General features: G+C 40.0%; 3 protein-coding genes across 7 annotated transcripts; all 3 read left to right on the top strand.

Annotated features, from left to right (window-relative positions):
* The first annotated feature begins 1,700 nt into the window (after positions 1 to 1,700).
* Positions 1,701 to 7,780, top strand: LOC117266483 (uncharacterized). Its single transcript, XM_033641712.2, has 7 exons — positions 1,701 to 1,734; positions 3,125 to 3,304; positions 3,394 to 3,504; positions 3,836 to 3,892; positions 5,324 to 5,494; positions 5,825 to 5,941; positions 7,533 to 7,780. The coding sequence occupies exons 2-7, from the start codon at positions 3,134 to 3,136 to the stop codon at positions 7,593 to 7,595; spliced, it is 690 nt and encodes a 229-aa protein (XP_033497603.2). The 5' UTR covers positions 1,701 to 1,734; positions 3,125 to 3,133; the 3' UTR covers positions 7,596 to 7,780.
* A 215-nt stretch (positions 7,781 to 7,995) lies between these two features.
* On the top strand, positions 7,996 to 13,664 carry LOC144464472 (uncharacterized). Of its 4 annotated transcripts, XM_078171438.1 has the most exons (8): positions 8,017 to 8,057; positions 8,569 to 8,611; positions 9,142 to 9,322; positions 9,426 to 9,536; positions 9,863 to 9,919; positions 10,898 to 11,068; positions 12,639 to 12,755; positions 12,967 to 13,664. In XM_078171438.1, the coding sequence occupies exons 3-8, from the start codon at positions 9,152 to 9,154 to the stop codon at positions 13,033 to 13,035; spliced, it is 696 nt and encodes a 231-aa protein (XP_078027564.1). In that variant the 5' UTR covers positions 8,017 to 8,057; positions 8,569 to 8,611; positions 9,142 to 9,151; the 3' UTR covers positions 13,036 to 13,664. The 4 variants fall into 4 exon arrangements, with proteins under 4 accessions (XP_078027565.1, XP_078027564.1, XP_078027566.1 ...); XM_078171439.1 differs by lacking the exon at positions 8,569 to 8,611 and having other exon boundaries at positions 7,996 to 8,057; XM_078171440.1 differs by lacking the exon at positions 8,017 to 8,057 and having other exon boundaries at positions 8,569 to 8,588.
* Positions 13,665 to 14,257: 593 nt separating this feature from the next.
* On the top strand, positions 14,258 to 23,101 carry LOC117265487 (membrane-spanning 4-domains subfamily A member 12-like). Of its 2 annotated transcripts, none has more exons than XM_033640001.2 (8): positions 14,258 to 14,375; positions 15,824 to 15,894; positions 16,065 to 16,244; positions 16,354 to 16,464; positions 16,631 to 16,687; positions 19,798 to 19,950; positions 21,831 to 21,950; positions 22,161 to 23,101. In XM_033640001.2, the coding sequence occupies exons 3-8, from the start codon at positions 16,074 to 16,076 to the stop codon at positions 22,227 to 22,229; spliced, it is 681 nt and encodes a 226-aa protein (XP_033495892.1). In that variant the 5' UTR covers positions 14,258 to 14,375; positions 15,824 to 15,894; positions 16,065 to 16,073; the 3' UTR covers positions 22,230 to 23,101. The 2 variants fall into 2 exon arrangements, with proteins under 2 accessions (XP_033495892.1, XP_033495891.1); XM_033640000.2 differs by lacking the exon at positions 14,258 to 14,375 and adding an exon at positions 15,658 to 15,740.
* Positions 23,102 to 23,633: the final 532 nt, after the last annotated feature.

The raw sequence follows: 23,633 nt of genomic DNA, 5'->3' as shown, positions 1-23,633 counted from the left end.
TTGCGCCGTATTTGACAGGAATACGGCGTCTATGACCCCCGTTCAACCCACAACCGGCAGGATTCGCCTTTAGTTTCTGCTGCTGGTTGAAATCTGTACTCGCACAGCGTGCTCCTGAATGATTTGTTTTGCTTGCACAAAACTATTTTTAGTCGCAAATGCGAGTAAAATAGAGCTATGTGGAAAACAAATCACTGCAGCATATAAACAAATCTAACCTACAAGTAAAAAGAAATAAATAATAACTTTCATTGCTTAAAGATACTCAATAGCTCAGCTAATACCTGAAATGTCACTGGATACAAACCACCGCAGCAGCATATTGAGTGCCAGGTGGCCAGCGCGTGCCGTTATTGGACGGCGCATGGACACTCACCCTCTTGCAATTGGACTTTGAACGTATCCCACAGTAGTGGTACCGTGAGGTACCGTAGTACTACAGTACTCCAACAATGCTAGTGCGGGTGGCAACCAATCATTTTTATTTTTTTTAATTTAACCTTTATTTACCCAGGCAAGCAATTAAGAACAAATTCTTATTTACAAATGCAGCCTGAACCAAAGAGCAAAGGCTCTCTGGAGGGAGAGGGGGAGTGGATGCTAAAAATAAAAAATAAAGTTATATAAAATACACAATAAACAATTAATAAACAATTAATAAATACAATACAATAAAGGTGAAAAACAGTACAAACATGACAAGCAGGCCTACTCAACAGGTGCAAGAGTCAACTATAATTTAGCACTTAGATTACCGTGACCTGGATGATTGAGAATCTTCACTGACATGGTGTGTCTAATTTTACTCAAGTCATGGTCTCAATTTGCGTGATGCGTGAAAAGAGACAGAAATGCTGTGCAGTCCCGCACCATGCGGGATGTCTGGCCACCCTACTTCCACTGCCACTTGCAAGCAGCAGCTAGTAGGGGGCCCCATTAGAGGGGATTCCAACATGTTGTCGTTGTTGCAGTGTCTATAGGGGTTCCATCATATTGTCATTGATATGGACCCATGTCAGCCGTCTCTGGGGGCCCCCTTCCAGCTTGGGGCCCTAGGCAATTGCCTAGTTTGCCTGTCGGGTTGCGACGGCCCTGCCCCTCCACAGCAGTACATTGCTTAGCTTTCATGGCGGACTCCAGCCTACTTCTCCAAACTGGAGGCAGGCCAACTGACAGTCACTATAGATAAGTAGCTCATGCAACCACACTTCAAAAAAACTGAAAAAAAAAAAAAAAAAAAAATCCCTTTTGGTTGCATTGGAGAAGCCAGATATCTCAAAATCCCCCACTGCGTGCACAGATCTGTCACTGAACATGTAGTGGTGTGTCTGTCATAAGTGCTGCATTATAGGCTACTGGACTTGCTTGACACACAAGATGGCCGGGTGGGTCAGAGAGGTGAAACGTCTTCAAGAAATTCAAGCAAGTCCACTTGCCTATGATATAGCACTTAGATTACCGTGACCTGGATGATTGAGAATCTTCACTGACATGGTGTGTCTAGTTTTACTCAAGTTAAGGATCTAATTACTTCTTCTGCCACTACTAATTATTTAATTTTATTTTTGTTTAATTTTTTACTAAATAATTTTTTAAAAGAAAAGATTTTGTTAATGGCGCTTTTATTTTGAAGAAATCAAACGAGCCACAGGAAGTATCAGTGTTACCTCCACCTGAACTCACCTTCAGTGAACCAGACTGTTGCTGTTACAGGGGTCTGCAGACACAAAACAGGTGAGTTCACTGCCCATAAAAGATTTGAACTTTATATTGAGACAAGCTGTTTATTGAGTTTTGAACTGGGTGAAATGGACGTTTGGTTAATGGTTAATATGTTTGGGTTTTTTTTCATATATTTCTAGACATTTTGTACGCATATTTTCTGTGCATGTGTGTGTGTTGTTATATTTTGTGAAAGCTTTTACTGCATCCTATTTTTGTCTATGGCTTTAGGTTGAAGTTAAGATGGAAAACACAAGTGCACTTTCTGAGAAACTGAACTTCCCTCCATCCAAAAAACAAATCCTGTTTGTAAATGTAAAGCTGTCTAATTAATTTTTAACCCAATGACAGATGCCATACTGACTGTGCACCTTGTCACAGGTGTTCGATACCTCAGTGCTGGTTGAAGTGGCTGTGAATGCTTTTTTATGACTCCTCAGGTTTCACTTGTTGTCATTTACAGTAATTAGGAGTCTCCTTTCAGTTGTTTTGTGCCTATTTTCCTTTCTGTTTTGTCGTCTCTTTGTCTTTGTAATCGTTTGATTTTTTTTCTTTCCAACAAGAAATGGTAGAGGCACCACCGCCATCACATTCCTGAGTCGTGCCACCCGTCTGACCCCACACTTTGTTGACATTAATGGAAATGTAGAAGAAAATGTGATGTCAAATAGTTTTAGTTTAGTTCAGGTATGCCAGGTAGCTGCAATTATGTTTGAACAGTGTTTCAATATGTTTGAACAACAGTGGACAAGTGGGGCAGGAAAAAAAAAAAAGATGGGTCCTTAAGAAGTCATGGAAAAGTATGTATACAGTATAAGAGATGTGCACTAATCATGTACGTCACATTTACGGGCACTTTTAATTTCTAGTTAATATTTTTGTTATTTATGTTTTTATTTATTTATGTGTCTCTTAGCTGCTGGAACACTGCAGTTTACAATGGCATTGTACATTTCTGCAAACCACGACTTTGTAACATTTGCACGATTCATACATATCATATCAGCGTTTCTAAAGTGACGTAGTTTATGAGCTGTCTTTGTCATCTGGAAGAGATGGGGATGGTGGATTGCATGACACCTTGGCGAGAGACACTGGTAGCAAGGAGGTTAGCATCGTCCTGGATCCCTCGTCAAAAAGCCTGTGGGATTTTTCCATTGGATTTTGGATTACCGCAGAAAATAAGCTCTGTGGCAAACAAACATTTATGATACTACACCTTTTGTTAAGCAAGATCATCTGTGTTATAAGCAGACCTCATTTCAGGCATCGAACAAAAAAAACATTTTTCTTCAAGACGAGGGAACGGTGACTCATTCCTGGATCACTCTATGGCCTCTTAGTAGCGTCACCTTTGTGTCTATCCAACTTTCCATCCCAAAATCTCCATGTCATGTTGCAGGTGTGAGAGATGTCCGTCACCGTTGTCAAAGATAAGAGGGTAACTATGGTCACCGTGGCGGCTGACGAGAAGATCATTTTACCGCCGCTGTGTCAGATCCTCAAGACTCTCTGCTACAGTCCGATATGCTGCTCAGTGCACAAGGGGCTGATGCAGACCAGTGTGGCAGCAGCTCTCGGAGTGAGAGATTACAATGTATTTATTCATGTAAGATGTTAAGTTGCTCAAGTGTGAGACAATGAGATTTAACAGTTCTGAATCTTTGACAGACCATACAGATCATGGTGGGGCTGTTCAACATCGGACTCGGGCCAGGACAAACAGTCTTGCATTTTGAGGATTTGACCAGCTTGGCTGCTGCGTACTGGCTGGGTGGTGTGGTAAAGTGATACTGTTGTGCTGATTTTACCATGAGAGCATATTTAATTATCTCATTTGATATCACTACAGAGCAGGAAAAAGCAGGAATTTTCCCAGTGTTGTGTAATGTTTTTGCAAACAGGCAAAGTTACCAGAACTTTTTCAAATGATTTTACAGCTGAAGGATTCCTTTAATATAAGGATAACAACATCTACTAATTCTAGAGAATAACATTTCCATATGAGAATTAATTTATGGAAATATTACTGGTTTTCTTTTTCTTTCCTAATAAAAAAACAAGTGACACAGTATCATTAACCTCTCTGAGCTGTCTGCTGTACTCTCTGCAGTTCATCATAGTTGGAATCATGACCATTGTCGCTGGGCAGTTCTCCTCTCTTTTCTTGGTGAGTAAAAACCATCTCTGAATAAGCACTTATTTATATGATAGTTTTAATCATATAAATTATTAATATTACAAATACAAATTAAACTTAAGATAGCCTAATAGATTAATATGATCAATTGCTCTTTCAGTGAGAGATAAGATTAACAGACTGGAAACTTCATCAGATTAGATTAAAAAGATGTTGACAAAGTTATTCATTCATTCAAAGTTATTATTCAGCTGAAAAAAAACTGATAAATTGCAATATATTTTATCGTGACTTAAGTATCATGATAATATCGTATCGCGAATCCAGTGGTGATTCCCACTCTTACCAAAAACCTGCTTATATCCGTCTATCATAATGTTTAAAGTAGGTGTTTTTCTTTGTATCCATGAAAATGTACAGAGAAGAGAAGTTGTCGAAATCCGGTGCTTGGGCGGCAACTTACACATCAGAAAGCAATGAAAAAAGGCGCCCTTTAACGTCGACATGATACACGGCCGGTTGCTGTTATAGTTTAACAGTGCCCGGCTGCGTCAGGGGGATATGTGGCGGGACAAGGGCGAAAGTTAAGGTGGCAAAAGTCCTTCTGGGGCGGGTGGAAGTGGGGGTGGATGGGTCCAACATACACCGACTGTTGCCCGAGAGAACGGTGTTTGTGTCCTGTAAGATTCTAAAGCCAAACCCTGTTCTTTTTTCCTAAACCGAACCACATGTGTTTGTGGTTGAAGGTAAAAAACGTAAATTCACAGTGTTGTACTGACATAAAGCGTTTCTTTGAGAGAGACTGTAAATGTTAAATTTCCTGTGAAAACAGAAGTGTATTTTGAAAGAAGACATGTAACAGGCAGAACTTGACACGGTGTCCCAGAACGTCAGCAACCAACACACCCAGGGTACCTATCACATCGTATGTGGACGTGGAAAGTCCATGACCAAACGACAATATGTGACGAGGTCGTAATGAGAATGTGTTGTAAAAACCCCAATTGAGATGCATATTCCACATGCACCCTACACACACCTGAATAATGCTATTAAAACCCAAATAACAGCGGCGTATACCACATCTTAATCGGAAAATGCTTCATGCGGCTGTTTACATGACACGCATTAAATTAAGAATATTGTCATATTCAGAAAAATAGGGGAATATTAACATGCATGTGAACGTACCCCTACAGCCGTTCCACTCACCGAATGTCGCTCGTTTTGACCAAACTAATTGTTGTCCCCTCTCACTCTCTCTGCTCCTTCTTGTGCACTATGTGCCAAATATCATGTGAGCATTGTGGCTCTTTGTGTAAAGGCCTCTCATGTCTGAATGAAACCAATAGGAACATTAAAATAAAAGAGACCTATGTCTGAAAAGAACTAAAATTAAAATTAAACATGTAAAAACATACACTGTGGTGAAGCACTGTCATATGGTGTCTGTCCTCTCAGGTGGGCTTTGCTGTGTTGCTGAACATTGTCGGATCTGTCTTCGCCATCATTGCCATTGTGCTGTATGCCAGAGACATAGCAGATACCTCTGTCTACAGCATGTGTGACGGGCACTGGCACAGTGCTCGTAGTTATGATGACAACTGCAGAGATGTGGCGCTCATTGCCCAGGTAAGCTTACTTTGAAAGGATAAAGCTGGTGTTATGTTATACTTTTCTTATTGCCAGTTAACCCCATCAAAAAATAAAATCAAGAACGGGCTAGTGCGTCTCTCAGTACTTTCGATCTTTAAAAACTGCCCACAAATACATTTCCTTTACAAAAAAGGTTCAGCGGTTTCCTTAAACAACAGGAATAAGATATATCAGGCTGTAGATACACAAATTATTTAAATCTTCAAATAAGACTTGTTGAAAATGACAAAAGATGAGTGAAGTTTAGTTGAACTCCTCTTTGGATCAAATTGAATTCCTTTATTCCTTTTATTTCTCACCTACCAGTATCTGTTGGGAGCCAGGGACATCACTATGATCGTCATGGCTGTCCTCCTGCTGTGTGTGAGCATCACCGTCGCTGCTCTGGGCATCAAGGCTTTGGTCAACAGGGAGGAGGAAGAGGTGTGAAGACAATGTACACAGTCATTATTAGTTGGAGAACAGCTGGGTGGTATGTTCAGAGAGGTGAAGTAAATGTTATGGGGTGTATTATATATGAATATACCCTCCCAGTGTTTGCATGCTCTGGACTCATGGACTTTATCACTAACTGTAAGCCCCTCACTCATCACTGTGTCCTGTATGCTTGGGTTAGGTGGCATTCTCTTGTTTACAGAGCTATTCTTGGCCGACCTCCAGCATATTTATGTGTGTACATTAAGCAGAAAATGAAAATGGCACTGCTCTCTTTTCACAAAACATTTTTATTGTCTTTTCCGAGGGTACCTACGGAGTTTGGCAAACAAGCATTTATGTATGCAGCTCCTATATGTGGAATCTTCTGCAGAAGGACTAAAAGCTGCACTCTTTGGTTCCTCCCGGTCGTTTCAGAGCAGTGCTGCAGGATTTTTGTGCACAATCGTCTATATGCCAGTGTCAGGGTGCATTTTTGGAGGTTACTAATAGCATATATTAACGTACTTTCTTGGCTTTTCTTTGTAGTTTTATATCTCTCAGTTGTCTGTCTGTTACTTATGTTGCCGCCTGTCTCTGCCAGGACACTACTGGACACTCTCGATTTTAATCTCAAGAGTTTTTTTCTGGTTAAATAAAGGTTAAATAAATACATAATAAATAAAGCGAAGTATCAGTAGCACCAGCAGTAATAAGCCCCTTTTGCACTGCCTGTTCAAGGTAGAAATATCATGCTGTTATACCGTCTCGCTATTCTGTATGAAAGGTACAATCGCGGAATTAGAGGGACAAAGTTGCCTCACCTTTACGCTAGCAAAGGAGTTGGTAACAGCACCGAAACAAGGTCTCTGTAAGAGGGACAGCCAGCAGGATTGGACCATGGGCAGCACAGGTGTGATGTTTGATGTCATGTTATGCGTGCATCCCACCATGGGAAATTTCAAAAGCAGCTAGCAGCAGTTAGCGCCTAACTCAAGAAGAACAGCAGTTGAAATTGTCAGCAAATAGGGAGAACAATGAAGTCTGGGAGCTCCTTACCCTCCGAGCAGAGGATAAGATCAGCCACCATATAACAGGGATGACACATGTTATATGTCACACTAGAGGCAGACACTGTTGTGTTATACGTCGCACCCATCAAGCCTATTTTACTTCCACGATGCCAATATGCTGTCTAAAATCACACACTGGAGTGGGATAACACTGCCGCTGTTTGGTTCTGTGTAAAAATACAAAGGTGGCATAGAGAAGGGACTTTGTATCCCTTTGTATGTATTAAATCTCACAGTCTGTAGGAGGCTTTAAAGGCAAGACAACTCTGTCAGTGAGGTGACATAACAGTGTGAAATTACGGCCTTGAGGAAGCTGTGTAAAAGGGGCAAAGGAGGGAGACACAAAGACAACCTGGAGCCAGAGCTGTGACAGTGAGAACAGCTGCAGTAAGAATAGCAGCAATAATTGTTGTAGGGATAAAACCAGATGTAGCAGCATGTAATTATTATTTACTCGCAGTGTATAATTCTCGACTTTATCCTGTTTTGGCTTGATGAAAGTTCACTTTGTTTTTCTGTACAAACAGGGTGATGTAGAGGATCAGCAGCCACAGATGAAAGAAGTCCTCCTGCCCAGTCCTGGTGCTTAAAATCTATTCAACTCAACACATGGAAGCTTGACTATGAGTTGTTGTAATACTTGTGCTTTTATACACACTTGCTGAAAATAATCAACACTGCTTTATATCACAAGGACACTTTTTTCCAGTTTATGTATGTGTTCAAATTTTTTCTATTTTTTTAAAGTAAACTTGCTCAAATAAAAACATCTGTCCTATCTATCCAAAGAGACTGTTGTTGACTTTTTTTGTTCACTTCAGTTGTGTTGGAGATTAATATATGATGGTGTTACTACTTTTATTCAAGCAAAGGATGTAACCACTTCTTCTGCCACTGTTTTTAAAAGATTTTTTAAGGAATTACTTAAGTAATGATGCTTTTATTTTGAAGAAATCAAACGAGTCACAGGAAGTATCAGTGTCACCTCCACCTGAACTCACCTTCAGCGTACCAGACTGTCAGTGTTAAAGGAGTCCGTAGACATGAGCCAGGTGAGTTCACCGCACATTAAAAGATACACATGATTTATAATGATTTGAACTTTAGAGTGAAACAAGTTGTTTATTGAGCTCTGAACTGGGTGATGTGGACGTTTTGTTAATGGAAATCATGTTTTTACAGTCAGAGAGAGGAGAGTTATGGAAAGTTATCAACTTGATTTATTTCATTTTAGGTATTTATATAATTTTTTTTTATTTTTGTGTGTTTGTGTTGTTGGTTAACATTAAAGACTATGATTCCTCATTTGTATCTAAGCCTTTGTTACCTGTGTGTGTGGGTGTTTGGGGGTGTGTGTAAGCCTCAGGATGAGATGTTGACACAAGGAAGTGCAGCAGCATTTTCAGGGAAACTAAACTTCCCTCCGCCCAAATGACACAATTTAATGATGAATGTAAACCTGTATAAATAACTGACTGTATAAATAACTATCCCTTTAAGTAAATATGTTTTTTCTTAAATGTGAAAAGAGATTTTTTCTTTAACAAAATATTTCTTCCACAGATACCAGTGACTTACCAATTGTAAGTCGTTGTACCAATACAAGGTAACATACAGCAGTGGTTACCAACTGGTGGGTTGCGGTCCAAAAGTGGGTCATGGGCCCATTCAGAATGGACTGCAAGTGACTCACAAACATGTCACGTTTGTAAAAAACACACTTTATTTTGAAGTACAGTGAATTTCCAGCACAGAGCTTTTATTTTGAAATGCATTCCCTGCTGTAGAGGGGGTGACTCACCAACAGCTACGTGACAGACACAGCAAACTAGCTCAACAACATGGCCGAATACAAGATGGACACTGAATATATTAAACTGTGTGGACCTTGAACTAATGACTAAGGAGAAGTCTGGACCCAGTGGCTGGACCAGTTGAGAACCACTGACATACAGTACATGCTAGACTTTCCATATGAGCAGACGGCCACTATCATTGTGTATATTTAGAGCACTGCCCTTTTAGTTTTAGTTTGATTTCTAGTTTAGACTGTTTCTGTTTTCATGTCTTCATTTATGTGTCACTTGGCTGTATCTATCCAACCTTCCATCTCAAAATCTCCATGTCATGTTTCAGGGTTTGAGAGATGTCCGTCACTGTTGTTAAAGACAAGGGGGTGACTGTGGTCACCTTGGCGACTGACGAGAAGAGCATGTCACCACCGCTGTGTCAAATCCTCAAGACTCTCTGCTACAGTCCGATATGCTGCTCAGTGCACAAGGGGCTGATGAAGACCAGTGTGACTGCAGCTCTCGGGGTGAGAGGAACTGAAATGTGTTTATTTATGAGCAGTATGAAGTGATAGTCTTACATTGTGAAGTATGAGACAATAAGATTTAATAGTTCTGAATCCTTTACAGACCATACAGATCATGGCGGGCCTGTTCAACATCGCACTCGGGCCAGGACGTACATACGTTTATCCTCGGGATGTGACTGGGCCCAGTGATGCTTACTGGCTGGGTGCTGTGGTAAAGTAGCATTGCTGTGTTGATATGACCATGAGATACATATTTCATTTGTTTAACCTGATCATAGAGCATGGTGGCAGAAGAACAGACACAATAACCAGAACTTCCCCAAATATAAAAAGTTTGTTATGGCCGGAGGATTTCCTAAAAGGAAAATGAAGTCTACTGATTTTAAAGACGAACACGGCTTAGAAATAATTCATGGACATATTACTGGTTTTTGTTTTCTTTTTCTTTCTTGTGCATAATTTAAAAACAACAACATATATAATACGATATACAGTATTACTCATTTTAATTGATGTCACTGTGCTGTCTCTATTCAGTTCATCGCAGCTGGAATCATGACCCTTCTTGCTGGTGGGTTCCCCTCTCTCTTCATGGTGAGTAAAGACTTAAAGCCTTTTCAGACGTGCACCTTTTTATGTTGTGGGTGATGGGAATATAACATGCTGGTCTCATGTCTGAATAAACACCCTGGTTACTTTAAGATACAGCTTTATAAGATAAAATACAGAGAGTTGAGACTTGAAATTGAAAGCAGGCCGGCGGTTCAGCACCACAGAGAGAAGAGATTATTGTCAGATGTGAGAGTGGGCTGCTGAGACAAAAACATGTCTGGCACAATTTGCTCCTGATTCGTCTTTCTTAAGTAAATGCCATTTTATTGTCAGAATGTTCTTAAGTCATGTGGCTTGTGAGAAATGGGTCCCATATTTACTTTGATAACTGTAGGGCGAAAGAATCAGTCATAATCTGTTCTCATGTTCACTTTTCCCATCGGAATGAATAAACTCAGGACTGCTGCTAGTCTCCTGTTGGTGCGGGGCAGTGACAAAACCCATGACTCAGAAACAGGAAATGAATCTAAGGTGGGCTGTCTCAGTCTATGAGCGGTCTCTGGCTCGGACTACATCACAAAAAGGGGCTTGCTGCTGTGTTTATGTTCTGGATGTCACATACAGACCCTTTAAATGATGAAACTGTTGTGAATGAATTTGTGGATTCACTGTGAGAAAAGGGGCCAAGCATCACTCACGCCTCAACGTTAGATCCATTAGAGATGCAGCTGAAAGAACAAAGAACACTCTGCTTCCTTTCAATCATAACAGTTTTAACACCCCACTCTCCCTCTCGTGCACAAGGTGCCAAATATCATGTGAGCATTGTGGCTTTTTCCCTAAATGTCATCTCACACCTGAATGACACTGTAAGAAATATCAACACAGAAGAACCCTTATAGATAAAGCCAGCGGTGTTACGTATCCCCTATCTGAAAAGAACACAAGATTATAAATAAAATAAATTGTGTAATAACATGCTCTATGAAGTCAGAAGAATAATGAAGTCTTTTCTCTCAGGTGGTCTTTGCTGTGGATGTGAACATAGCCAGCTCTATATCAGCCATTGCTGGCGCTTTCCTGTACGCCAGAAACATGGCAGCTGCCACTACCTCAACGATATGTGACGGGTACCGGAACAATGATCCAAACTTTGTTTCCAGCTGCAGATATGTGGCGTTTGGTTTCCAGGTGAGCATGCTTGTAAAAAATGAAGCTGATTTTATGCTGTAATTTTCTTATTATCAGTAAGTGTCATAAAAAACTACATATTATGCGTATGATGTGACGAATGACGTATGATGCAAGCAATGCGCTCGTCTGCAGCAGAGACTGTGAGTGGGAAGAGCCTCCTGTAGCTGTTGTGTTGTTTTGTGTGTACTTGTGCAGTTTTTTTGCATTTTTTTGCAAGTTTCATATCGAACAATTTTCATTTAACTTCTTGGATGGTTCTTATAACAGAGGAACCGGAGTTAACAGCACCTGTAACCTCCTTTCAGGCCTTTGATTTACCTGTCCCTGTCACACCCCTGCTAAAGGCCTTTGCACACTGAGTCCATTTTTTTCTGATGCATTTTTTTAATCCGTCACCCGAAACCAATCGTGACGCACAGACACCTTGCGCACTGATTCTGATGCTTTCTATTGTTCTATTCGTTGCGAGAATTCTCAACATGAGACAAAATGAAAAGACACATTTCCTCCTTTGCCTTCTCCTCTGGAGTTACCTATCTGGCAGTCACCACTCCCTCCCTGTCTTTCATTTGGCACCACAGCTGCATGAAGGCGCAGAGCTGTCCTTCACCTTCTGTGTGCAGTCCACATCCACCTCCTCTTCATCATCATCCACCTGAATATCACTATCTGACCTGTTGAAAGTAGCTGTCTGAGTTACGAAATGATTCTGTGCACCCTGTTCCTCTGTCTTGTCGCAGCTGTGTCCTGCCACCACATTTTCTTCACTGATTGTTAGTCAAAAGTCTCTAAGGGGTGAGACGGATGCGAAAAACACAGAAAATCCAACCTGTTCCGAAAAATCTAATGACGCACGGAAGGTTTTGGACTCAGTGTGCAAACATGATTGACACAGCGTGAGGTCATTTTTATTTTTAGACTTTAGTCAACAATTTCAGATGAAAAAAGGTCTTAACAGAAGAAAATAAAATGTAAAATAACTTCAATCTCAGCATCTTTCTTTATTTGCTTCATGTTCACAGCTCGACAGGATGTACCTATCCATAGTAATTATCACCTTCATATGTGGCGGCCACTGGTTATTCATGGGCGGGGATGTATGCTAACTGCTGACTAGCGGGAGCACGCTGTCGCTTTAAGACTGATTTGCATTCATGAACGTACACACGTGCCTTTGATAAATCTGAGTTACCCACAGCGTTCATGAATCTGGTGTAGGTTTAGTACCAAGGTTTTTAATGTGCAAATCTACTCATAGGTGTACTAACATTTCACTAATGACACCCACTGTGTTTTTGTTACCTCAGAATGAGCTGTTTATAACTAAGTTCAGAGGTGGTCCTCTTTCATGGAGCCTGCCATGTTGTTGTACAGTAGCCCAGAGCAGACAAACCAGACACTGCTTCCACAGGCTTTGCACATGGAAGAAGTTTCAGTTGTTCAGCCTCACCAAAAGATGCCACTAAATCCTGCTTACTAGATCTTTAATACTCACATCTTAAAGTGAACTTTACATCGTCTTTGAATCATATTAAATTCTGTCTTTTTTATTTCCTGTCTGTGTCAGGGTTTGTTGTCAATCACAGACCTGACTATGATCGTCCTGGCTGCTCTCCAGGTGTGTGTCTGCATCAGCTTTGTTGTTCTGGCCATCAAGGCTTTGGTCAAAAGGAAGAAGAAAGAGGTACAAAGCATGACGACAATGAACAAAATATACAGGCCACATGAATTAGAGGACAGCCGAGTAGTATATTCAGAATTAGTAGTGCAAGCAATAAAAACAGCTGTAGCAGTGCTGTAGTATAAAAGCAGCTGCATTTCTGCTGCAGTATTTAATATTTGCAGTATTTAATATTTGCAGTGTTTAATAATTAATTTATTTTCTGTGCCAACAGGGTGGCAAAGATGTTAAAGATCAGCAGTCACAGTTGAAGGAAGTCCTCCTGACCAGTCCTGGTGCTTAAAATCAACTCAGCTGAACACATGGAAGCTTGACTGTGTGTGCTTTTACACACACTTGCTGAAATTGTTCAAAACTGCCTCATATCACAGGGACACAGTCTGTGTCCAGGTTTTGTTTCTGTCTACTTGTGAATTACTTTTAAAGCTAAATTGCTTTGATGAAAACATGTGAAATAGTGAAAACTGTCCAAAGAGACGCTTCAGTGTTTTGTGGGGGATAATAATTCCCTTTTTTAGTCCCTTTTACTAGCCCGGCGTAGCTACACATTTTGACAAACAAACGCCTGTCTCAATTAGACGCCTGGAAGTTTTCGGATGTATAAAACCTAGTTGTTTGCTATCTCAAATTATGTGTCCATTCCTCGATCACCCTGCAAGTTATTGATATTCTTTTACTCTGTAAGGGTCCTCAGATCAAAAGAATCAAAATGGATTTTTTCGAATGGAGTATTATTTTAACAGGATAAAGTGGTGTTGTGCCGGGGCTGTAATCCTCGGTTACCGTATATCTCTCTGATGCTCTGTCTGTCTGAGCTAGATCAAATGACCGATTCATCATTGATACATTTTCTGAAGCCTAATTTTTAAACAAATAATATTCATACTGGTTTAAATAAACAATTTGATTGTATTTCCCATCTTTGCTGAGCAACAGTTTTGTGTGAAAGGAATTAAAGGCCTGCCCCAAATATAGGCCCATTGATTTCAGTTATTTAAGCAAATAATAGCCCGGGCTTTTAATTGAAGTTTTACGGTAAAACTATTTTTTTAAATAGCACTTTTCAAGCTTAAGCATAAAGTGCTTTTCAGATTAAAAGATTTACAGATAAAAAGAAATTGAAACCCACACAGATGCCAAATATATGTGTTTATATATATATATATATATATATATATATATATATGTGTGTGTGTGTAATTATAAGTACAGTTTTGAGTGTGTTGTTTTTTAGGATTCCCAACTTGTACTTGTACTACAATATCTGAGGGAAGTATTGTTCTTCCCTAAATATATAAAAACTAGTCCATACCCATTGAGAGCACAATTGCCCACATACAGTATTGTTTTTCCTTTATGTTTTGATACTGAAAAACTTGTAAAATTAAATACAGTTTGCAGGTCTGTTACAATATATACTCACATTGTGGTGTTGCTTCTTTTACTCAAACAAATGTAAATACATGTCTTCTGCCACTGCTCATTTTGTAGCGTTAGTAATGGCACTTTTATTTTGGAGAATTCAAACGAGTGACAGGAAGTATGAGTTTTGTTTCTGCTACCTGAACCCACCTGCAGTACACCACACTGTCTCTGTTAGAGGAGTCTGTAGACACGAACCAGGTGAGTTCACTGCACATTAAAATATATAATTCATAATAATTTGAACATTTTAATGAGACAAGCTGTTTATTGAGCTCTGAACTTGGTGATATGGATGTTTGGTTAATGTTTATCATGCTCATAGTGTGCAAGAGAGAGGAGAGTTATGGAAAGAAAGATATTATCAACTTGATTATTTAATTTATTTACAATTTTGAACGCTTTCTATGCGTTTATCCTGTCTTGACATTAAAGACCCTAAAATTAAATCCTGTTTTTGGTGTGAGCTGTAGGATGAGGTTGAGATGGCAAACACAAAGAGGTGCAGCACTTTCTGTGGGAACTGAACTTCCCTCCATCAAAATGACAAAACCGGTTTGTTGACATAAACCTATAGACTGCAAACACTTTTGACAGTTTTTGTTAAATGCCTCCAATAAACGTTTTTTCCTTATTCATCTGTTTTTTAAAATATGACGCAACAACTTCTCTGGACATTTATTAAAAAAGAGCAATAATTAATACTATGACTAATTGTGGTCAAGGGGGTTCATTTACAGTACAGAAAAACAATAGTAAAATAAAAATATTTATTTTTTTATGATCAAATTTGGTTGTAGTTTTAGAGGTTGACTACACAAAAGGTGCAGTTCAGATATATTGCACATTTTTTATAGCTTTTTTTCATATTTTTAATCAGAATTTTCTTTCGTTCTTTGATTTTTGCGACTTTTATTTGTTTTGCTTTTATTTCATTTTCTTGTACTATGTTTATGTTTTGCATCAATACACCACAGCAAATCTCCTGTATGTGAAAACCTACCTGACAAGAAACCAGATTCTGATTCTGCTTTAAAGCCAGCAATTCAGTTTGACACCAGCTTTTTAAAAAACATGAAATATTCCACTTTTTTTTTTTTACATTATTGATAGCCTACTATTAAACGTTTAGTGATGTTTATACTAATTTAATCCATTACTACTTTTTCCACCTTATTTATACAAATATAAGACAGCAATTCATAGTATCAGCTTTTCAGCTTCCAGCATTCACGCCGCACTTTTTTTTAGTTTTACCTCGATATTCTCTTCAGGTATTCTGAAATATTTTCCCTCCTCTCTGTATAACAGTGAGCTCTGTGTTGAGACAAGTCTTTAGACAGACTATCTGACCCGTCTAGTGAGTTGTTGTGTTCAGTGGGGAGTCACACCTTAACTATTGTGGGAACTCAGCTTGTGTTCCCATGAATCTCAGCTGCTCTCCTTTTTTTCTTTGTCACTACAAAAACAACTGAAGCAACGCTGAAATGTGACTTGTGTCATCCAGGAAAGCCCCAAACTCAGTTCGCCATCACTTGTGTGTGTGTGTGGCTCATGCATCATTAGGTGCTCCATCGTAATGATCTTTTTTAAAATCTGAACCTTCAGTAAATTCAACTTGAAAAGTGACTTACTGTTTACTGTTGCAGGTTCATAGCCAAACACATTTACCCTTTGTTCAACGTACGTGTGTTGCTGCGCCGTGCTGGACCAATACAAGGTAACAGAATACAGAATATTACTAGCATTGTGTATATTTACAGTCAGAGTACTGCCCTAGTTTTAGTTTTAGTTCACTTGGCTGCTGTGACACTGCTGGTTTACAGTGGGATTCACAAAGTTCTGTATCTGTCCAACCTTCCATCTCAAAATCTCCTCGTAATGTTGCAGGTGTGAGAGATGCCCGTCACTGTCGTCAGAGACAATGGAGTGACTGTGATCACTGTGGCGAATGACAGGAAGAGCACGTTACCACTGCTGTGTCAAATCCTGAAGACTCTTTGCTTCGGTCCGTCGTGCTGCTCAGTGAAAAAGGGGCTGATGCAGACCAGTGTGACTGCAGCTCTCGGGGTGAGAGAGATTTAGTATTTATTCATGTGTAGTATTAAGTGATGGTTTTAAGATGTTAAGTTGTTCAAGTATAAGACAATGAGATTTAACAGTTCTGAATCTTTGACAGACCATACAGATCATGGTGGGGCTGTTCAACATCGGACTCGGGCCAGGACAAACATTCATGCATCCTCGGGATCTGACTGACTTAGGTGCTGCGTACTGGCTGGGTGCTGTGGTAAAGTAATATATTGTTGTGTTAATGCTGCCATAGGAGCACTGTTTTTTATTACACATCACTATAGAGCCAATGGAAAAAGCCGATAACAAAAAAAAAACAAAAAAAAAACAATTGAAACACAGTATTGTTAATGTCTCTGAGCTGTCTGCTGTCCTCTCTTCAGTTCATCATCACTGGAATCATGACCCTTGTTGCTGGGCGGAACCCCTCTCTTTGTTTGGTAAGTAAAACCCATGTCTGAATAAAGCACCCTGGAAAGGAAGTGAAAGTCCTGCACTTAAAATTTTACTTAAAGGGACAAAAAGCGAAATCGTTTCACCGCTAGGGTTGCTGTTGTGCACTCGCCAGATCCCAGCTAGTGCTAACACCGGGAGCTAACGCTAACGCTAACGTTCCTACTCTTCTCCGTGAGTGAGAGCGATGTTTTAGCCTGGCTACATTTTACAATGCTAATTGCAAATGTTAGCTGGGCTGCCGGGCTACTCACCTGACACAACCGTAACACCTGACCCATTGCTGGGACCGAGCCGCTAATAACTCAAGCTCCGGACATTAACCCATGCTACGATTGTAACATTAAATTTAATTGAATTGACATAGCGACATGTGCCTAAAGTTACTGTAACACTAATAAAACAGACATTTGACTTTATGTTGTACCTGTCCAGGAGAAGAAGAGCTAGCTCCGAGTCAGATTGTAGCCCCTTTAGCTCTGGCAGTGCTCTCCACCTTGGAAATGCAAGGCCAATGTTAATCTGGGTTCTGTCCCTTTCTTTATCCGACAACTTCTTCACCAACGACCGTTGTTTCTTTAGAGGTAATGTCAGATCCTGGTCGTCTTCAGGTGAATGTTTCATTCTGCTCTCCGCCATTTCATTTTGAAAATACGCGCTGCCATTGCTCACTGGCTGTAGCCTTTTATAGGGAGGGAGGGCCAAGGGCTCCGAGAGGGATTCACATGAACGTATGTGAACGCGCAGCCGGACCGGCTTGTAAACAAGGGGCTGGAGATCAACACAGAGAGAGGGTGTGTGAGGTCATGCTATACTCCAGATGAAATTACACCTCTAGTTCTTCACATAGCATTTTTTAAATTCCTTCAATCTAGACATGATGAATTTCCGCTTATTGCTCCTTTAAGTAAAAGTACAAAAGTATGAGCACCAATGTTTACCAAAAGTACCAAAGGTAGTCATGATGCAGAATGGCTGACTCCAGAATCATATATATAATATTAATGAATTATGATCACTGATTTTACATGTTGCAGCCGGTGGAGCTATTATAGGTAGCTTTATCTGTAATGCATTTTATTATCACATTTTATTTTCTGATAATGTTTTGTATCAATAATCTCATGTGTTACTATGTTAAAGACACCTGCATCTGGATGATGAAAAAGGCATCATTTTAAAGGGAATTTTTTTTAAGTGTGGTTGTGTGAGGTATGTATCCATAGTCAGAGATGGGCAAAAATACATCAAAATGTATTTTGATACAAAATACAAAATATCTCTCAAATAAATGTATCAAAATGAAATACATGTATTTTGTATTTACAAATACAGAAAATACTTTTTTCTTTTTCTTTTTAGCAGCAACCCGCAGCTCTATAGGTCATTCGGTCGGTCTGTCGGTCCACAAAACTTTTCCTGAATAACTCAAAAAGTCTTTGACCAAAAATGCTCAAAATTTACATGCTGCAATTAGAGACCATGAGTAACTATGCCAGAAAGAACAACCATGATTCATCTATTAATGGCGTGATAGTAGCAAATTTGGTCGCAGCTATTACAAATTTGCGCTTGTTTTCTCACAATTTGGTATAGCAGAGTATTCAGGTTTGGGCTATTGCTAGCTTGATTTTATCGTCACCATGTTTATTGTTATACAGTAGGCTATGTAGCCAGACCCAGACATAAATCATACATCAAGCCATCTGTCACACTCAGATAAAATATTCACCTTGACAGACAATCTGTTGAACTTGGAAGACGTGAGCAGCAAGGTAGTCTACTGGTAGTGTGGGTCCATCCACGTGAGCAGCATGCCTGGCAAGTCTAGTCTAGCTGTGTTGTGAACTATCCACCAACGGTCTAGCTAAACAGCAGCAAGATACTGTAGCCACTGTAGCGAGTTCACTTGTTTGCTGTCTAACTTGGAGCCTTTGGAGCCCTGTGTTCAACTTTTTTCAAATGAAAAAAGAGAAAAAAAAAAGCTAGGGACATGTAGGCTACCCTAAAATATTATTTATTGATTCAGATTTAGATTCAGACAACTTTAGCATACTCATCCCAAGCATCAACCACAACAACATACAATTTCCTATGTTATGCACAGTCCAGTAAAACAGACCACTAGGTCATTGAAAGGCACATTGAATGGCCCAAGTTTAAAAAAACATATAGATAAATATATATAGCTGTATAAAAAAAAAGTAAAAAATATTGTTACATCCGATATTATAAGCATGTGCAGCCTATTATTTTTGTTTTTTGATTCGTGGAGAAAGTATTTTGAGTATTTTAAATACAAAATTACTCCACTCAAAAGTATTTTGTTACAAATTACATTTGCTTTTTATCGGCCTTATCAAATACAAATTACAAAATACTCAAATGTAATTGAAATACGTATTTTAAATACAAGTAATAGAAATACTCCCCATCCCTGTCCATAGTCAGTGTTTTACATATGGTAGATGTCAGTGTGCCGCAGTATGGAGAAGCAGACAGGAGTACCACCCCAGAAGCTAATCAACACATTCTCACTCCGAACTGAAAGGTACCCTGGGTGCGATGGTTCTTGATGTTCTCTCATTTCTTTGCTTGAGCAGTCCAGAAAAACACAAGCACGCTCCATTCATTCAGAAATCTTTAGAAAAGTTTTAGTCTGATCATGCAACAGCACTTTCTGACCCAAACAGCTGACCTGCGGCGTAATACAGTGCATGGCATACAGGAACACCAAAGTTATGAGAAGTTGAGAAAATGTAGCGCCAAAGGAAAGTACTGTCTGACGGCAGGGTAAAGCGGTGAAAATATTCTCAATATAAAGGCCACTTCAACTGATATTGATTTTTTAGGAAGGCATTTTTAATGTTTTGGTTCTGTGGTGGTACTTCTGCCTGCTTCTCCAAACTAGGAGCGTGCCAACTGCCATCTACTGTGGGTAATACACTGACTATGGATAAGTAACCCCACTTGAAGAAATCCAAACTATCCCTTTAACAGACTGATAAAGCCAGCGATGTTACGTGTTACATATGTGAAATAAAACGCACACTGTGGTGGAGCAATGTCAAAAGAATAATGCCGTCTTTCCTCTCAGGTGGGCTTTGCTGTGTTGATGAACATCGTCGGATCTATCTTCGCTCTTACTGCCATCGGGCTCTATGCCACAGATTTGACAGATGCCTCTTCCTACAACATGTGTTTTGATGGTAATTACCGCTACTGCAGATATGACGGGCCCATTGCACGGGTAAGCATACTTTGAAAGGATACAGCTGGTTTCATTTTTTTTTACAATATATTTTTCTCTTTGTCAACAAATCCAGTGAAACAAACAAAACAAACAAAGTGGTAGTCCGTCTCTCTACTCTGTCTGTGGCTCATTGGATGCTACTGAAGACATAAATATGTTCTTGGTGAGTGTCTTGCTAGATTTAGCGACTTTTCAGAGCCTCTTAGCGACTTTATTTCTTAAAGCAACTAGTGACAAATTTAGTAACTTATTGAGACCATCAGGGAAAAAGCCACAAACATATTCAGATATATGATATTTTATTGTATTTCACTCACATGCAGGCTGCTCAGATTAATCAAAATCAGTGGCTACTCTGCTGAGTCTTTCACCCTAGTAATGGGATTTCTCATTCACTTGTGAGAGCCGGTTCTTTGGCTCTTGTTCACTTTGAAGAGCTGGTTCAAAGATGCAGTTCGTTCGTTCGTTTTTTTTTTTTTTATTGCTCTGTGTGTGTGTGTGTGTGTGTGTGTGTGGAGGGCGGGTGTTAGTGGGTTCAACGACGAATCGCATTGTTGATTTATCGCATCACGTGATCTGGATATTGTAAGGTGGACCCAGAATAGACCCTGCACATATAAAGTTTGGTGTAGCCATAGCAACGCCCTTTATAAACAACAAGCCTGCCAATACAAGCAAGTGCTGGCAGATAGTGGGTTAGCTTCCTACCATTTGTTTCTAACCGAGGGGGGTCATCAACACAACGTGAATTAGGAACTGGCTCGTTCACGCTAAAGAGCCGGTTCAAAGACTCGGCTCGTTCGCGAACGTCACATCATTATTTCACCCTCTTTCCCTCTATGTAGGCGAGCCTGGTCTCACCCAGAAGTCATTGAAATCCTGCGCTTGGGCAGTAACTTACAGCATCAGAAACCGGGTTTTACTTTGAAACTCACATCTCCACTCATTTCAGATCACTTCACTTCCTGCCCCTGTGTATTTTCCTTCCCTTCTGATGACTTCACCTGTGTCTGATTGTCTGTCCCGCCTTGATTAGCCTCACCTGTGTCTCGTTATCCTTCCCTTCACCAGAGTATTTAGTGTGTGTCCTGTTTTCTCTCAGTGCTAGTTCGTCTTAGGCCCTTGTGTGTGTGTAGCGTTTCAGCCTTTTGTTTCCCTGTGTCCCTTTCTTAGTTTTTCAACACATTCTCACTGCGACCTCGTCACATATTGACATTTGGTCATGGACTTTCACATCTGACATGCAAGGTACCCTGGGTGCGTTGGTTGTTGACGTTCTGGGACGCCGTGTCAAGTTCTGCCTGTTGCATGCATTGTCTTCTTTCAAGATACAATTTTTTTTTTACAGGAAATTTATGGTTTACATACAGTCTCTTTCAAAATTAACGCACTTCGTAAATGCGACAACGCAAAGTGACATTTTTTCCCCCTCTACAACAAACACGTGGTTACGTTTAGGAAAAAAGAAACAAGTGAATCGTACGGGACACGAACACCATTCTCTTGGGTGAAAGTCTGTGTTTGTTGGACCCACCCACCCCACTCGGACTTTCGCCACCTTAACTTTCGTCCTTGTCCCACTGCATTTCCCCCTGACACTGCTGAGCACTGTTGAACTATAACAGCAACCGGGTGTGTATCACCCGTGTGTATGCAGATGTTAAAGGATGCTTTCTTGTTGGTTTCTGATGCTGCAGTCACTGCCCAAGCGCCGGATTTCGACAACTTCCGAGTGAGATCCCTCTTGGATCTGTTTGCCTTCACTGATTGTCTCTCTGTGTACCAGACCTCCCTTTTGACCAGTAAAGACTGTGTTTCACTTTAAAGTGAAATTGTCTTGGAATAAAATTGAATCACTTCTGTCTCTTTTATTTCAGAATCTGGTGACAGTCAAGGACGCCACTATGATCATCCTCGCTGTTCTTCAGCTGTTTGTCTGCATCAGCTTTGCTGGTCTGGCCATCACGGCTTTGACCGCTGAGATGAAGAAGGAAGAGGTACGAACCAAAAAGACGATCCCAAATCTGTACAGTCCGCATGAATTAGAGGACAGCTGGGTGCTATATTCAGAATGGTGAAGCAAAGTATGAGCAGTAATAACAGGGACGCAATAGCTGTAGCAGTAAGGATAAACGTAGCTGCATTTCTGCTGCAGTATTTAATATTTTCAGTCTTATGAAAGTTTATTTTATTTTCTGTGCCAACAGGGTGGCAAAGATGTTGAAGATCAGCAGCCACAGTTGAAGGAAATCCTCCTGACCAGTCCTGGTGCTTAAAATGAACTCAGCATAACACGTGGAAGCATGACTCTGAGTCGATGTAATATTTGTGCTTTTACACATACTTGCTCAAAGTAATCAAAACTGCTTCATATCACAGAGACACTTTTTTCCAGCTGATGCATGTTTAAGTTTTTTTTTCTATCTGCTTATGAATTATTTTTTTTAAAGGAAACTTGAATAAAAAAACATGAAATAGTGAAAACAGTCAAAAGAGACACGAGTTATTTTCCGGAGGCTAGATATCTTAAACCCTCAGCAGATTACACTGAAAACTGTATGCATAGATACCACAAGGGGTAACTGAAAGTAAAGATTTTAAAGATATTAGTTTATTGGCCATTTGAAGCACCACAATTTGTATTAGAGCGTTTTTGGTAGTTTTCCACATCCTTAAACACACTGAGCAGCAGCATATACTGTATAAGATTGAGTTGCACCTGAGACAGTTTTCTGAGAACTTTTGGGTCTTCTCTTGTTTGCATTGCACATGAGCTGCTAACTCAACAGTCGTTGCAGCTTGGTAATGTTCGTTAGCCTCACCTTTCTAAGGTGGACGGTATGTCAAAGTCTCTTGCTCAGAAAGTTACAGAACAATCCACTCTGACTCACAAGTATATTGGTACACTCGAAATAATAATGATAATAATAACAATAATAATGATAATAATAACAAGAATAATAATAATTATGATAATAATGATGATAATGATACAGCTAACTGGCCAGTATTTTTCAATAGTATGTAAATGTTAGCTAACTAGTTCACCTCACAGTTACAAGTGCCACACAGTGATTGGGTGTTAGCTAGCTCACATTTGCAGAAGGATTAATGGATTAACAGCTTTGATGATGTTTCATATATTCCCTGCTGATAGATCAATAAATAAATTAGCCATTTATAATGAGACTGAGGCTGTATTGTCTGAGACCTGCGGCTGTTTGGTCTGAGACCTTTTTTTTCTGAGGCCCTACTGTCTGAGACCTTTTTTTTTTCTGAGGCCCTACCGTCTGTGACCTGAGGCCGTTTAGTCTGAGATCTTTTTTTTCTGAGGCTGTTTCATTCGAGACCTGAGGCCATTTGGTCTGAGACCTTTTTACAGAGGCTGTTTTGTGTGAGACCTGAGGCCATTTAGTCTGAGACCTTTTTTTCTAAAACCCTTTTGTCTGAGACCTTTTTCTTTTCTGAGGCCGTTTCATCTGAGACTTGAGGCTGTTTGGTCTGAGACCTTTTTTTCTGAGGCCGTTTTGTTAGAGACCTGAGGCCGTTTCATCTGAGACCTGAGGCCGTTTAGTCTGAGACATTTTTTCTAAAACCCTTTCGTCTGAGACCTTTTTTTCTAAAACCCTTTTGTCTGAGACCTTTTTTTCTGAGGCCGTTTGGTCTGAGACCTGAGGCCA

This window comes from Epinephelus lanceolatus, chromosome 10 (assembly GCF_041903045.1).
Source record: "Epinephelus lanceolatus isolate andai-2023 chromosome 10, ASM4190304v1, whole genome shotgun sequence".
NCBI lineage: Eukaryota > Metazoa > Chordata > Actinopteri > Perciformes > Serranidae > Epinephelus > Epinephelus lanceolatus.
This window is presented reverse-complemented; position numbering and strand designations above follow the sequence as displayed.

Bases quoted from the DNA above. Each gene is read 5' to 3' on its own strand.
- LOC117266483 (XM_033641712.2), top strand. From the start codon at position 3,134: ATGTCCGTCACCGTTGTCAAAGATAAGAGGGTAACTATGGTCACCGTG. The intron at 3,505-3,835 runs GTAAAGTGATAC...TACTCTCTGCAG, and splicing joins CGTACTGGCTGGGTGGTGTG to TTCATCATAGTTGGAATCAT. The intron at 5,942-7,532 runs GTGTGAAGACAA...CTGTACAAACAG, and splicing joins TCAACAGGGAGGAGGAAGAG to GGTGATGTAGAGGATCAGCA.
- LOC117265487 (XM_033640001.2), top strand. From the start codon at position 16,074: ATGCCCGTCACTGTCGTCAGAGACAATGGAGTGACTGTGATCACTGTG. The intron at 16,465-16,630 runs GTAAAGTAATAT...TCCTCTCTTCAG, and splicing joins CGTACTGGCTGGGTGCTGTG to TTCATCATCACTGGAATCAT. The intron at 19,951-21,830 runs GTAAGCATACTT...CTTTTATTTCAG, and splicing joins ATGACGGGCCCATTGCACGG to AATCTGGTGACAGTCAAGGA.
- LOC144464472 (XM_078171439.1), top strand. From the start codon at position 9,152: ATGTCCGTCACTGTTGTTAAAGACAAGGGGGTGACTGTGGTCACCTTG. The intron at 9,920-10,897 runs GTGAGTAAAGAC...CTTTTCTCTCAG, and splicing joins GGTTCCCCTCTCTCTTCATG to GTGGTCTTTGCTGTGGATGT. The intron at 12,756-12,966 runs GTACAAAGCATG...CTGTGCCAACAG, and splicing joins TCAAAAGGAAGAAGAAAGAG to GGTGGCAAAGATGTTAAAGA.